The sequence below is a fragment of the Oncorhynchus nerka genome, unplaced genomic scaffold, assembly GCF_034236695.1.
Source record: "Oncorhynchus nerka isolate Pitt River unplaced genomic scaffold, Oner_Uvic_2.0 unplaced_scaffold_2082, whole genome shotgun sequence".
Lineage (NCBI taxonomy): Eukaryota > Metazoa > Chordata > Actinopteri > Salmoniformes > Salmonidae > Oncorhynchus > Oncorhynchus nerka.
In genome coordinates this window covers 1-17,308 of record NW_027039241.1, presented here as the reverse complement: position 1 = coordinate 17,308, position 17,308 = coordinate 1, and the positions used below count along the sequence as shown (strand labels likewise).

Here is a 17,308-nt window from a genome sequence, read left to right as displayed (position 1 = left end):
CATTCATAAATTGCCATTACTCATGTTTGCCCATTTTCCTATTTTAATAGTTTTTTTTTAAATTTCTAGACTTAAGTTCAAGATGCCTCAGCAAGTCAGGCCATTGAGGTCAAGACATACTAAGAGATGGTTGTGTGTGTGTGTGTGTCTGTGTCTCAGGCACAGGAAAACCCGCCAAAAAACTCTAATAGGTCTCATTGTACATATATTGCATACAGAACAACAACTGAGCAAAAATATAATTCTCACAATGTAAAATGTCAATTGTATTTCAAACCATTCTAAGAATGTCAAAAACATACATTGCAAATTATGGAAATAGGATTCAGTGTCAATAGGACTTTTCTATGGCTCAGGAACAGACAGACAAGCTTTCTCACTCATGACAGAGCTCCAAACCCTGGAGGCAACGCCCACTAATCTGAAGAGCGTTTGTGATTTTTGTGATTGGTCGCATATGGACCAATCCCTGAAATTGTTAGGGGCACTATTTATGTGGTTTTGCCCCTCAGACGGCAGCTCTTGATGTTTGGATTATGTAATTTGGACTGCACGTGTTTCACAATACACGGAGCAGGAGGGACGAGAAAGAACAGAAAACTATTGTGTAGTTGTATAATGAAGTTCAGCAGAGAAACATGCAGGAAAGATTTCATCATGACTTTGTTATTACAATGTTTCTAGGTATTTTGCTTATTCTGATTTAATGTTTAATAAAATGATTTATTTCTGTAATAAAATGATTTATTTGTGTAGCCTAAATATTTTAATTGGACAGCAAAGCTAATGGTTTTTCTTTCTTTGATAAATGTCAACAAACAAAAGCTAATAGCCTACAAAGTCACTCATGTTTGTGTTGGCGTCTTTATGTGGAAACTACAGGAGGTTGAATTAGGGACGGGCTCGTGGTAATGGCTGCAGCAGAAGTAGTGGAGTGATATGTGTTTGATGCCATTCCATTAACCCCGTTCCAGCCATTATTATGAAACGTCCTCCCCTCAGCCGCCTCCACTAGTGGAAATACATTCCCATTGACCCAAGACAATGGTACTATAAAACCTCTTACAATTAGCTAGTGCATGCACAAGTACACACACGACTGCTGCATGTTAGAACACAGCCTGCTGGTAAGCCTGCTGCCTGCCTGCCAATGTGAGGTAAACTAATCCAATCATAGCAGGTACATTCAGCACTTCCACTCTAATGAAAACAATAAGCTGACATGTAATCTATACCTATGACAGCCGAATGACTCTAGGACATAGGCCCATATTCATGTCTAGACACCTGTTATGGATCACACCAGTACTGTTGAATAACTTGTTTACCTTTCAAAATAAAACTTCTCAAAACACTTTGTAGAGTGTGTCCTGTCTACCGAGTTCACTTTGTAGAGTGTGTCCTGTCTACCGAGTTCACTTTGTAGAGTGTGTCCTGTCTACCGAGTTCACTTTGTAGAGTGTGTCCTGTCTACCGAGTTCACTTTGTAGAGTGTGTCCTGTCTACCGAGTTCACTTTGTAGAGTGTGTCCTGTCTACCTGAGTTCACTTTGTAGAGTGTGTCCTGTCTACCGAGTTCACTTTGTAGCCATGCAGTTAAGTGGTGTGCTCATGTTGTGACTGTACAGATGGATTGTTTATGGCAGGGTTTCCCAACCCCCCCATATACTAAAATAAACTCATGTTAAAAATAAAAAGTAACACAAAATTACATAACAATAACGAGGCTATATACAGGGGCTACCGGTACCGAGCCAATGTGAGGGGGTACAGGTTAGTCGAGGTAATTTGTACATGTAGGTAGGGGTAAAATGACTATGCATAGATACAGTGCATTCGAAAAGTATTCAGACCCCTTGACTTTAAAAAAATGTTGTTATATTACAGCCTTGTTCTAAAATGTTATATATATATTTTTAAATCCTCATCAACCTACACACAATATCCCATAATGATAAAGTGAAAACAGGTGTTCAGAAATTTTAGAAAATTTATCAAATCTATAAAACAGAAATCCCTTATTTACATAAGTATTCAGACCCTTTGCTATGAGATTCAAAATTGAGCTCCTGTTTCTATTGCTCATCCTTGAGATGTTCCTACAACCTGATTGGAGTCCACCTGTGGTAAATTCAATTGATTGGACATGATTTAGAAAGGCACACACCTGTCTATATAAGGTCCCACAGTTGACAGTGCATGTCAGAGCAAAAACCAGGCCGTGAGGTCGAAGGAATTGTCCATAGAGCTTTGAGACAGGATTGTGTCGAGGCACAGATCTGGGGAAGGGTACCAAAACATTTCTGCAGCATTGAAGGTCCCCAAGAACACAGTGGCCTCCATCATTCTTAAATGGAAGAAGTTTGGAACAACCAAGAATCCTCCTAGAGCTGGCCGCCCGGCCAAACTGAATAATAGGGGGAGAAAGGCCTTGGTCAGGGAGGTGACCAAGAACCTGATGGTCACTGACAGAGCTCTATAGTTCCTCTGTGGAGATGGGAGAACCTTCCAGAAGGACAACCATCTCAGCAGCACTTCACCAATCAGGCCTTTCTGAGAGAGTGGCCAGACGGAAGCCATTCCTCAGTAAAAGGTACATGACAGCCTGCTTGGAGTTTACCAAAAGGCATCAATAGACTCTCAGACCATGAGAAACAAGATTCTCTGGTCTGATGAAACCAAGATTAAACTATTTGGCCTGAATGTCAAGCATCACATCTGGAGGAAACCTGGCACCATCCCTACGGTGAAGCATGGTGGTGGTATTATCATGCTGTGGAGATGTTTCTCAGTGGCAGGGACTGGGAGACAAGTCAGGATCGAGGCAAAGATGAACAGAGCAAAGAGATCCATGATGAAAACCTGCTCCAGAGTGCTCAGGACCTCAGACTGGGGCAAAGAGGACAACGACCCTAAGCACACAGGCAAAACAATGCAGGAGTGGCTTCGGTACAAGTCTCTGAATGTCCTTGAGGGGCCCAGCCAGAGCCCGGACCTGAACCCGATCGAACATCTCTGGAGAGACCTGAATATAGCTGTTCAGCGTAGCTCCCCATCTAACCTGACAGAGCTTGAGAGGATCTGCAGAGAAGAATGGGAGAAAGTCCCCAAATACAAATGTGCCAAGCTTATAGCGTCATACCCAATGAACCTGTTTTTCCTTTGTGATTATGGGGTATTGTGTGTAGATTGATGAGGGAAAAAAACGATTTAATACATCTTAGAATAAGGCTGTAACATAACAAAATGTGGAAAAAGTCAAGATGTCTGAAAACTTTCCGAAGACACTGAATATTTAAACTCCCAGTAATTTATTTATTTAACGTTTAACGTCATGAATGCTTGAACCAGGTTATGTAGACAAACAGTGGAATTAGTGCAACCAATGACAATAGTGAGGGGTGTGTCATAATTATTAAGTAAATTAGAATGAATTGAGTGAAACTGTTAAAAGACAATAGTTTACAGCATATAGAATACATTAGGCTATTGTTATCATACATTATACATAATATTAGCATCAACATTCATTATTGTTTAATTACATTTTACATATATATTTCATTGTTTCCAATTGAATGACATTTTTGTTGCATATAATCTTTTAGTTCAACCATAATGAATAATAAGCATCATCAACAGGGGGAACATATTGGGTGTACGCTGATAAGCTGTAGAAAGAATATATTTATTTATAAAACGTGTTCATAAAGAAGAGAGAAGAAACAACTATTATGCAGTGTGTCCACAAGGCTTTTGTAATTATTTGTATGTAGAAAAATTCTTTAGTATCACAACCGTGCCAAATCATCTGTAGAACCGGAATGTGTACAGGGCGATAGTAGCGGTTAGTGGTGGCCACTGGACTGTCAATCACAGGACCACTTGAGCAGGGAAACGAGGAGCAGAGAAAACAGTCACAGTCTGTGTCTGAAATGGCACCCTATTCCTTATATAGTGCACTACGTTTGTCCAGGGCCAGGTCAAAAGTAGTGCACTATATAGAACTTGGGCGCCATTTAAGACAAAGTTACAGACAGAAGAGTAAAAGTCATAGACAGAAGATCTTTGGGGTCTGTGATGGTGAGGTCTTAGGGCATCATCCACCTTACTTACTAGTGATCAGCACGAGGAAAAGCTAGGTCTCTGGGTTCAATGTACAGCCAGTGTGGAAGTCACAGGTCAGAGGTCACAGGCCAGAGGACAAAAGGGGGCTCAAGGCCCCACTGGGCTGTGGGTCAATCAGGAGCATGAAGGTGGAGATTGGAGGTCCAGCTTTCTCCAGTCCAGTCCATCTAGTCCAGTCAACATTCTCAGGGTAGCTGGTCAGGGTAGTGCTGGTATTGGGAAGTCCTGTGTAAGAAAACCCTGGGTCATGATCATTAGGCACCAAACTGAAGAAAACAGGAAGGGACTACCTGGACTCATTTTTGTTTTCCATTGCAAAAATGTCCATTCTATGCCCTAATGAACATAACCCAGGAGAAGTAGGCCTTTAGGCCCTCAGTGCCTGCGGGTGCGCTGACTTCCGTTGCCCGTGGTGTAGAGCATGGGCTGGCGCAGCTGAGACACACGCTTCAGGTTGCTCAGGTGGACTGGGGAGGACTCTGTGATGGGGCCTGTAAAAAGCATGAGTCAAAATCTGTATACAGAGCCCTGTTTAAGAACTGTGTGTTGATTGTGTGTTGATATATTTAATTAAATACACTGTGAGGAGATATTCAAGGGCAATGAATCCAATTTGTCCTGATGGCAGTGCAGTGGACGCCATAAGGCTTGAACCACACCATGGTTGCATGCAGTAATATTATTTTTTAATGTGGAGGTGTGGGAAAAAGGAGGCTGACCTGTTTGGTGGTTGTTGTGTGGCAGCCGGACTTTGGTGAGAGAAGGGACCCCCCTGTGCTGGGGACGTAAAAGGGGGGCCTGGGGCTTCCCGTTGATGTGGAGGTGGGGGTCTGACGTGCTGTCCAACGGGCGTATACGCTGGGTTGCCGTTGTCTTAGACTGATACAGCTGAGCAGGAGGAGGGCAGGGGTAGTGTGTTAAGGCTGATATCATGTAGGCTATGTACTGGAGCCGCTTCATTATGTCTATGTAATTGTCAAATCGATCAATTGATCAATCACAGTTGCTGATGACTCTACTAACATAAAGTCCTGAATCATTAGATACTACTCAGGGAGCTAGATAATGAACAATACTCACTGCTTGACCTGTGACCTCGAACGAGCGGGAGCGTCTCTTCCGGGAGCGAGCCTCGAAGTCCTGCTCGCGGAGGGAGAGGTTTGGGTTCTTGGAGGCCGGCTGGCGATTACGTGGGCGTGTCCAGGTGCCCTGGGAGACAGGCCCCTCCCCCGTGCTGCTGGATAAGTTTTCATCTGAGGTGTCGTGGCGGGGCTCGGGGCTGGGCTGCCGGCTGCGGAGTAGGGCCAGACCCCTAGGGGGCGCCTCACTCGGAGACAGGATGCTCTTGTGCTTCTTGGGGTCCAGGGGTGAGGGAGGAGGGGGCAGTCGCAGGGCGTCCACTTCCAGGGCTTTGGAGCGGCGGCGTGCAGCCTTCACTGCAATGTTGTGAACCCCTTTGAGGATCTGCTGCCTCTCTGTTGAATCAAATCAAATCAAATGTATTTATAAAGCCCGTCTTACATCAGCTGATATCGCAAAGTGCTGTACAGAAACCCAGCCTAAAACCCCAAACAGTAAGCAATGTAGGTGTAGAATCAAAGGAGACTATGATCTCATCTAGTACACCAACATCCTGACCTAAGATAAGATAATAAAATGTAAATGTTATTGTCCCCAATTGTCCCTGGCTATATTCTGCAATCCATGAATTTTTGGTCCGTGCAGTTCTCCCTATCCTGTATCTATCCTGTCTGCTGTTGCCCCTGGAGGTCTCTTACCCTTTCGTGTGAGGGGGACATCCTGGCCCGTCTCGCTGCTCTCAGGGGAGGAGTCCAGGTGACTGCTGACACTGTGGTGGCTGTAGTTCAGAGTTGTCTCTAGGGCCAATGGCTGCAGCTGGAGAGGACAGAAGAGAAGGGACATGTGGCATTATACTCACACTCTCATAGGGAAGTATGCAGATATGTAACCTGGTAGAAATATAGCCCTGATATGGCTGTACCCTCCACTACTATGGTGTCTCCACAGGTGTAATGGCAGGAGCTGCATCAGGCCTAGTAGATATCCACAGTGTGGATGGTACTGTGTTCTCACCTCTCTGTTTCCCTGGCCGCTGATGTGGATGGGAGGAGGGGTCAACACAGCAGAATGTTTCATCTGCCTGGCTCGGGGACTGCCCTTAAACACATGGTTGTTGTCTCTGTGAGAGGGAGAGGGACGGAGTTAGGGAGGGAGAGAGAGAGACAGCACAAGAGAGGGAGAAAGATCGATAGAGAGAAAGATCGTCAGTTAAACTAATGTCCTTCCTAAAAAGGATAAGATGGAGGGTTTCTTCTTCCTAAACCAAACACCACCCTCTCACTTTTTCACTCACTCTCCCTCCCTCCCTCCCTCCCTCCCCCCTCCCTCCCTCCCTCCCTCCGTCCTCTTACCCTTCGGGTTCAGGTAGAATGGGTGGCAGGGTGTGTCTGCGGGTCTTGGCCCGGCCATGCCTGGTCTCTGAGCCCATGGTGCGAACGCTCTCCTGGTCTGAGTCCACGTCCTGCACTGGGTCACGACTTCGGCTGGGCAGAGTGATCTTGGGCAGGGAGCCCTCCTGTAAACAGCATATGGTACAGGGAGAAGGATTTGTTTATATGTCGGAATTGTGTGTCTCTGTGCTTGATCTCGATTTCAATCTCAATCACGTTCTCTGTTGTCTACCTTGAGTGTGCTCCCGCTGACCTTGTCCAGGGATCTGTCCAGGTTCCTCTCATCCAGCTCTCTCATGTACATCCAATACAGTTCCTGAAGGTGGGGGGGCACCAGGAGTCTGTGGTCTGCAACAACACAAAACAGGTAAGAATACTATTTACACTACAACACAGGTCAGAATACCATTCACACTACAACACCGGTTAGAATACTATTCACACTACAACACAGGTTAGAATACTATTCACACTACAACACCGGTTAGAAAACTATTCACACTACAACACAATACAGGTTAGTACACTATTCACACTACAACACAACACAAGTCAGAAAACTATTCACACTACAACACAATACAATACCGGTTAGAATACTATTCACACTACAACACAGGTTAGAATACTATTCACACTACAACACAATACAGGTTAGTACACTATTCACACTACAACACAAGTCAGAAAACTATTCACACTACAACACAATACAATACCGGTTAGAATACTATTCACAGTGCAACACATGTCAGAATACTATTCACACTACAACACAGGTTAGAATACTATTCACACTACAACACAATACAGGTTAGAATACTATTCACACTACAACACAGGTCAGAATACTTTTCAAACTACAACACAATACAGGTTAGAATACTATTCACACAACAACACCGATTAGAATACTATTCACACTACAACACAATACAGGTTAGACTACTATTCACACTACAACACAACACAATTCAGGTTAGAATTCTATTCACACCACAATACAGGTTAGAATACAATTCACACTACAACACAACACAGATTAGAATACTATTCACACTACAACACAATACAGGTTAGACTACTATTCACACTACAACACCGGTTAGAATACTATTCACACTACAACACAGGTCAGAATACTATTCACACTACAACACAGGTCAGAATACTATTCACACCACAACACAGGTTAGAATACTACTCACACTACAACACAACACAGGTTAAAATACTATTCACACTGCAACACAGGTCAGAATACTATTCACACTACAACACAACACAATAGAGGTTAGAATACTATTCACACTACAACACAATACAGGTTAGAAAACTATTCACACTACAACACAATACAGGTCAGAATACTATTCACACCACAACACAGGTTAGAATACTACTCACACTACAACACAACAAAGGTCGGAAAACTATTCACACAAAAACACAATACAGGTTAGAATACAAATCACACTACAACAACACAGGTTAGAATACTATTCACACTACAGGTTAGAATACTATTCACACTACAACGCTGGTTAGAATACTTTTCTCACTAGAACACAATACAGGTTAGAATACGATTCACACTACAACACAACACAGGTTAGAATACGATTCACACTACAACACAATACAGGTTAGAATACGATTCACACTACAACAACACAGGTCAGAATACAATTCACACTACAACACAGGTCAGAATACAATTCACACTACAACACTGGTCAGAATACTATTCACACTACAACACAAAACAATACAGGTTAGAATATTATTCACACTACAACACAATACAGGTCAGAAAATTATTCACACTACAACACAATACAGTTTAGAATACGATTCACACTACAACACAACACAGGTCAGACTACTATTCACACTACAAAACAGGTCAGAATACTATTCACACTACAACACAACACAGGTTAGAATTCTATTCACACTACAACACAGGTTAGAATACTATTCACACTACAACACAATACAGGTTAGACTACTATTCACACTACAACACAATACAATACAGGTTAAAATACTACTCACACTGCAACACATGTCAGAATACTATTCACACTACAACACAGGTTAGAATACTATTCACACTACAACACAATACAGGTTAGACTACTATTCACACTACAACACAACACAATACAGGTTAGAATTCTATTCACACCACAATACAGGTTAGAATACAATTCACACTACAACACAACACAGGTTAGAATACTATTCACACTACAACACAATACAGGTTAGACTACTATTCACACTACAACACCGGTTAGAATACTATTCACACTACAACACAATACAGGTCAGAATACTATTCACACTGCATCACGGGTCAGAATACTATTCACACTACAACACAGGTCAGAATACTATTCACACTACAATACAGGTCAGAATACTATTCACACCACACCCCAACACCGGTCCGAATACTATTCACAACACAACACAGGTTAGAATACTACTCACACTACAACACAGGTTAAAATACTATTCACACTGCAACACAGGTCAGAATACTATTCACACTACAACACAACACAATAGAAGTTAGAATTCTATTCACACCACAATACAGGTTAGAATACAATTCACACTACAACACAACACAGATTAGAATACTATTCACACTACAACACAATACAGGTTAGACTACTATTCACACTACAACGCTGGTTAGAATACTTTTCTCATTACAGCACAATACAGGTTAGAATACGATTCACACTACAACACAACACAGGTTAGAATACGATTCACACTACAACAACACAGGTCAGAATACTATTCACACTACAACAAAGGTCAGAATACTATTCACACTACAACACAAAACAATACAGGTTAGAATACTATTCACACTGCAACACATGTCAGAATACTATTCACACTACAACACAGGTTAGAATACTATTCACACTACAACACAATACAGGTTAGACTACTATTCACACTACAACACAACACAATACAGGTTAGAATTCTATTCACACCACAATACAGGTTAGAATACAATTCACACTACAACACAACACAGGTCAGAATACTATTCACACTACAACACAACACAGGTTAGAATTCTATTCACACTACAACACCGGTTAGAATACTATTCACACTACAACACAATACAGGTCAGAATACTATTCACACTACATCACAGGTCAGAATACTATTCACACTACAACACAGGTCAGAATACTATTCACACTACAATACAGGTCAGAATACTATTCACACCACACCCCAACACAGGTCAGAATACTATTCACACTACAACACAACACAATAGCGGTTAGAATACTATTCACACTACAACACAATACAGGTTAGAACACTATTCACACTACAACACAATACAGGTTAGAACACTATTCACACTACAAAACAGGTCAGAATACTATTCACACTGCAACACAACACAGGTTAGAACACTATTCACACTACAGGTTAGAATACGATTCACACTACAACAACACAGGTCAGAATACTATTCACACTACAACACAGGTCAGAATACTATTCACACTACAACACAAAACAATACAGGTTAGAATATTATTCACACAACAACACAATACAGGTCAGAAAATTATTCACACTACAACACAATAGAGGTTAGAATACGATTCACACTACAACACAACACAATACAGGTTAGAATACGATTCACACTACAACACAACACAGGTCAGAATACTATTCACACTACAAAACAGGTCAGAATACTATTCACACTACAGCACAACACAGGTTAGAATACTATTCACACTACAACACAGCTTAGAACACTATTCACACTACAACACAGTTTAGAATACTATTCACATTACAACACAGTTTAGAATACTATTCACACTACAAAACAGGTCAGAATACTATTCACACTACAACACAACACAGGTTAGAATTCTATTCACAATACAACACAATACAGGTTAGAATGCTATTTACACTACAATACAACACAATACAGGTTAGAATACTATTCACACTACAACACCGGTTAGAATACTATTCACAATACAACACAATACAGGTTAGAATATGATTCACACTACAACACAGGTCAGAATACTATTCACACTACAACACAGGTCAGAATACTATTCACACTACAACACAACACAATACAGGTTACAATACTACTCACACTACAGCATAATACAGGTTAGAATACTACTCACACTGCAACACAGATCAGAATACAATTCACACTACAACACAACACAGGATAGAATTCTATTCACACAACAGGTTAGAATATGATTCACACTACATCACATGTCAGAATACTATTCACACTACAACACAATGCAATACAGGTTACAATACTACTCACACTACAGCATAATACAGGTTAGAAATACTACTCACACTGCAACACAGGTCAGAATACTATTCACACTACAACACAGCACAATACAGGTTAGAATACTACTCACACCACAATACAGGTTAGAATACGATTCACACTACAATACAGGTCAGAATACTATTCACACTACAACACATGTCAGAATACTATTCAAACTACAACACAGGTTAGAATACTATTCACACAACAACACAGGTCAGAATACTATTCACACTAGAACACAGGCTAGAATACTATTCACACAACAACACAGGTCAGAATACTATTCACACTAGAACACAACACAATACAGGTTAGAATTATATTCACACCACAACACAGGTTAGAACGCTATTCACAATACAACACGATACAGGTCAGAATACTATTTACACTACAACACAACACAATACAGTTTAGAATACTACTCAAAAAACACAACACAGGTCAGAACACTATTCACACTACAACACAATACAGGTTAGAATACTATTCACACTACAACACAACACAGGTCAGAATACTTTTCAAACTACAACACAATACAGGTTAGAATATTATTCACACAACAACACCGGTTAGAAAACTATTCACACTACAACACAACACAATACAGGTTAGAATACGATTCACACTACAACACAGGTCAGAATACTATTCACACTACAACACAGGCTAGAATAGTATTCCCACTACAACACAGGTCAGAATACTATTCACACTACAACACAACACAGGTCAGAATACTATTCACACCACAACACAACACAATACAGGTTAGAATACTACTCACATTACAACACAATACAGGTTAGAATACTATTCACACTGCAACACATGTCAGAATACTATTCACACTACAACACAGGTTAGAATACTAGTCACACTACAACACAATACAGGTTAGAATACTATTCACACTACAACACAGGTCAGAATACTATTCACACTACAACACTGGTCAGAATACTATTCACACCACAACACAACACAGGTCAGAATACTATTCACACTACAACACAGGTTAGAATACTACTCACACTACAATACAGGTTAGAATACTATTCACACTACAACACAGGTCAGAATAGTATTCACACTACAACACAGGTCAGAATACTATTCACACTACAACACAATACAGGTTAGAATACTATTCACACTACAACACACTAAAACACAGGTTTGAATACTATTCACACTACAACACTTGTTTTCAGGTCAGGCTTGTTTTCGAGTTGCTGTGCGTTTTGTTGCCAACCTATTTTGCTACCTGACAATTTTACGGTTTTCACGTTTTAATTACCGTTCATATATTTATTTATTTTTTCCTCAACTTTTTCACTCCGGACGCTTTATCTGGACACGATTCGTCAGGACCTCCAACAGCCGAAGCTAAGTAGTAACATTAACATGATGCCTTCTAATTGCAGCGCTGTACTCGCCTTTACGGCGAGGATAGCTGTACTGCAAGCCCGGCTTCAGACGCAATCGTTAGGCAAGGGTAATTTCAGTGTAGGAAAGGATGAAACAGCGTCTGTGCCACCAGTAAGTACAGATAGTAGTATAAATCCCCTCGCACAGTACCTGCAGCCGGACAACTTTCTCACGGTTTCTGGAAGGAAATGCTGTAGGAACGCTCAACCGGTGTCGCTCATTCAGCCGACAGAAACTTTCAACCGGTTTTCCCCATTAAGCAGCGGGTCGGTGTCAGAGGCCGAGTCTTCTCTGGCCTCTACTCCTCCCGTTACGGGGTCTGAGACGCCGAAGCTTCCCACCATTAGCTCTGACAAATTGAAAACTCTAGTCATTGGCGACTCCATTACCCGCAGTATTAGACTTAAAGCGAATCATCCAGCGATCATACACTGTTTACCAGGGGGCAGGGCTACCGACGTTAAGGCTAATCTGAAGATGGTGCTGGCTAAAACTAAAACTGGCGAGTGTAGAGAGTATAGAGATATTGTTATCCACGTCGGCACCAACGATGTTAGGATGAAACAGTCAGAGATCACTAAGCGCAACATAGCTTCTGCGTGCATATCAGCTAGAAAGATGTGTCGGCATCGAGTAATTGTCTCTGGCCCCCTCCCAGTTAGGGGGAGTGATGAGCTCTACAGCAGAGTCTCACAACTCAATCGCTGGTTGAAAACTGTTTTCTGCCCTCCCAAAAGATAGAATTTGTAGATAATTGGCCCTCTTTCTGGGACTCACCCACAAACAGGACCAAGCCTGACCTGCTGAGGAGTGACGGACTCCATCCTAGCTGGAGGGTGCTCTCATCTTATCTACCAACATAGACAGGGCTCTAACTCCTCTAGCTCCACAATGAAATAGGGTGCAGGCCAGGCAGCAGGCTGTTAGCCAGCCTGCCAGCATAGTGGAGTCTGCCACTAGCACAGTCAGTGTAGTCAGCTCAGCTATCACCATTGAGACCGTGTCTGTGCCTCGACCTAGGTTGGGCAAAACTAAACATGGCGGTGTTCGCCTTAGCAATCTCACTAGGATAAAGACCACCTCCATTCCTGTCATTACTGAAAGAGATCATGATACCTCACATCTCAAAATAGGGCTACTTAATGTTAGATCCCTTACTTCAAAGGCAATTATAGTCAATGAACTAATCACTGATCATAATCTTGATGTGATTGGCCTGACTGAAACATGGCTTAAGCCTGATGAATTTACTGTTTTAAATGAGGCCTCACCTCCTGGCTACACTAGTGACCATATCCCCCGTGCATCCCGCAAAGGCGGAGGTGTTGCTAACATTTACGATAGCAAACTTCAATTTACAAAAAAAAAAATGAAGTTTTCGTCTTTTGAGCTTCTAGTCATGAAATCTATGCAGCCTACTCAATCACTTTTTATAGCTACTGTTTACAGGCCTCCTGGGCCATATACAGCGTTTCTCACTGAGTTCCCTGAATTCCTATCGGACCTTGTAGTCATAGCAGATAATATTCTAATCTTTGGTGACTTTAATATTCTCATGGAAAAGTCCACAGACCCACTCCAAAAGGATTTCGGAGCCATCATCGACTCAGTGGGTTTTGTCCAACATGTCTCTGGACCTACTCACTGTCACAGTCATACTCTGGACCTAGTTTTGTCCCATGGAATAAATGTTGTGGATCTTAATGTTTTTCCTCATAATCCTGGACTATCGGACCACCATTTTATTACGTTTGCAATTGCAACAAATAATCTGCTCAGACCCCAACCAAGGAACATCAAAAGTCGTGCTATAAATTCACAGACAACATAAAGATTCCTTGATGCCCTTCCAGACTCCCTCTGCCCACCCAAGGACGCCAGAGGACAAAAATCAGTTAACCACCTAAATGAGGATCTCAATTTAACCTTGCGCAATACCCTAGATGCAGTTGCACCCCTAAAAACTAAAAAAAAAAAATCTCATAAGAAACTAGCTCCCTGGTACACAGAAAATACCCGAGCTCTGAAGCAAGCTTCCAGAAAATTGGAACGGAAATGGCGCCACACCAAACTGGAAGTCTTCCGACTAGCTTGGAAGGACGGTACCGTGCAGTACCGAAGAGCCCTTACTGCTGCTCGATCATCCTATTTTCTAACTTAATTGAGGAAAATAAGAACAATCCGAAATTCCTTTTTGATACTGTCGCAAAGCTAACTAAAAAGCAGCATTCCCCAAGAGAGGATGACTTTCACTTTAGCAGTGATAAATTCATGAACTTTTTGAGGAAAAGATTATGATTATTAGAAAGCAAATTACGGACTCCTCTTTAAATCTGCGTATTCCTCCAAACCTCAGTTGTCCTGAGTCTGCACAATCTGCCAGGACCTAGGATCAAGAGAGACGCTCAAGTGTTTTAGTACTATATCTCTTGACACAATGATGAAAATAATCATGGCCTCTAAACCTTCAAGCTGCATACTGGACCCTATTCCAACTAAACTACTGAAAGAGCTGCTTCCTGTGCTTGGCCCTCCTATGTTGAACATAATAAACGGCTCTCTATCCACCGGATGTGTACCAAACTCACTAAAAGTGGCAGTAATAAAGCCTCTCTTGAAAAAGCCAAACCTTGACCCAGAAAATATAAAAAACTATCGGCCTATATCGAATCTTCCATTCCTCTCAAAAATTTTAGAGAGGGCTGTTGCGCAGCAACTCACTGCCTTCCTGAAGACAAACAATGTATACGAAATGCTTCAGTCTGGTTTTAGACCCCATCATAGCACTGAGACGGCACTTGTGAAGGTGGTAAATGACACCTGCATTGCTTGCTGTTTGGGGTTTTAGGCTGGGTTTCTGTACAGCACTTTGAGATATCAGCTGATGTACGAAGGGCTATATAAATAAATTTGATTTGATTTGATTTGAACACAATACAGGTTAGAATACTATTCACACTACAGCACAATACAATATAGGTTAGAATACTACAACACAATACAATCCATGTTAGAATAGTTGTCATAATACAACACTAAACATACAGTACAACACCTACATAACCAATATTTAATTATTACACGTTCAATCAAGTCTGAAGTCTATAGCTAGTGTAGTAAAAAAGGAAAGCATTGTTTGGACATACCGTCAATAAACCGCCTCTGCTGCTGGATGAGCTCGTCACAGAGGTGGCGGTGCTGCTCGAAGCGCAGCACCACAAAGTTCTTCTGCCGGATCACGTTGTCTTTGAGCAGGGCGTGGGACTGCATCTCGGCATTCTCAATCTCCAGCTCGTGTACCTTACAGAGAAGGCCCAGCACCTCCCTCTGCTCTTCAGAGCTCACCCTGCAAGGGAGCAGCTCCTCCAGGCGCCTGGCACGCTCCCGCAGCTCCACGAAGCAGCGCTCCAGTAAAGCCTACAAGACAGGAGGACAAACAGCAGGCAGGGCTCAATGGGAACCCTCACCATAATATTTAAATGTTGTATTTATTTATTTCACCTTTATTTAACTAAGCAAGTCAGTTAAGAACAAATTCTTATTTACAATGATGGCCTCATCATGCTACATGTCGGCCTATTGTACAAATGGAAACCATGTGCTTGGTACTGTTCCCTCACAAACTCCCTCACGACGCCAGGACAGCGGAGTCAATCACCACCTTCCGGAGACACCTGAAACCCCACCTCTTTAAGGAATACCTAGGATAGGATAAAGTAATCCCTCTCACCCCCCCCCCCCCCCTTAAAAGATTTAGATGCACTACTGTTCCACTGGATGTCATAAGGTGAATGCACCAATTTGTAAGTCGCTCTGGATAAGAGCGTCTGCTAAATGACTTAAATGTAAATGTAATTCAGTCCAATCCAGCCATGACAATGAGCCCGTCCTCCAATATCTCCTACCACCAGCCACCCCAGTACTGTACAACAAGGCTATCAATGCCTAGTTTAAGCTAGGTGGCCTAAACTGTGTGATTCTGTAGCCCCCCCCCCCAGAGGTGAGAGCAGAGGACTACAGTAACCTACCTTTTGTTCGCGTATCTTGTTCTGTTCAGCAATTAGAGTGACCACTTTCTCTCTGGCCATGGCTACTTCCTGGGTCTCAGTGCTGTCTGGGGGTGACTCAGGGCAGTCAAAAACCTTCTCACTCTCCTCCTTACTGCTGCTCTCCTTCCTCCTCTCTGCTCGCCACTTCCTGCGACAACGACTCCGCTCCTGCTCCCAACTACAGGACGAACAACAATGCACGCAATTGTGAGCAGTTGTTTAGACATTTCTGTTAACTATCACAGTCATTAAACTGCTACAGCTAGAGGCTATAGGTGTAGAGGGAGTGCTATGAGATTATTGTAGGTCCCAAATGGCACCCTATTCCCTATATAGAGCCCTAAGGGCTCTGGTCATAAGTAGTGCACTGTACAGGGAACAGAGTGCCATTTGGGACAGTCATAAGACACATACTCTGCGATGGTGAGCAGGTGTTTGGAGGTGTCCATCTGGATGTCCATGTTGCTGTTGTCCAGCTCCATCAGGCTCCTCCTGATCTCCATCTGACTCCTGAAGGCCTCTAGGAGCTGCTCCCTCAGCTGGTCCATCTCTGCTCGGCTCGCCTGCGTGCTGTGGGCCTGCACCTCCGCTACATTGGTGGCAGGAGAGGAGAGCGTTAAGGTCTGTTGGAGGCACAGACAGACAGACACACAGACAGACACACACAGACAATGTGAAGGAGCTATAAGAGAGGTCAAGGTGAGGTCATTACCCTGGACATGGCGGATGTCAGCTCGGTCAGAGTTGAGCTGACGTCCAGCCTGATCGGCGATCTTATTCTTGAGCCGCTGGATCTCGCTGCGCAGGTCAGAGATGATGTTAGTGTACTGAGCGATG

The 17,308-nt window shown here is 42.5% G+C and overlaps 1 protein-coding gene across 1 annotated transcript; it reads right to left on the bottom strand.

Annotated features, from left to right (window-relative positions):
• Nucleotides 1-2,423: 2,423 nt before the first annotated feature.
• Nucleotides 2,424-17,303, bottom strand: LOC115113814 (kinesin-like protein KIF19; the record flags this gene model as incomplete). Its single annotated transcript, XM_065014816.1, has 11 exons — nucleotides 2,424-4,618; nucleotides 4,847-5,015; nucleotides 5,208-5,602; nucleotides 5,906-6,023; nucleotides 6,222-6,327; nucleotides 6,560-6,723; nucleotides 6,831-6,946; nucleotides 15,569-15,839; nucleotides 16,451-16,649; nucleotides 16,886-17,060; nucleotides 17,184-17,303. Coding segments are annotated over 11 exons (1,949 nt in total), but the record flags the coding sequence as incomplete, so codon positions are not given.
• Nucleotides 17,304-17,308: the final 5 nt, after the last annotated feature.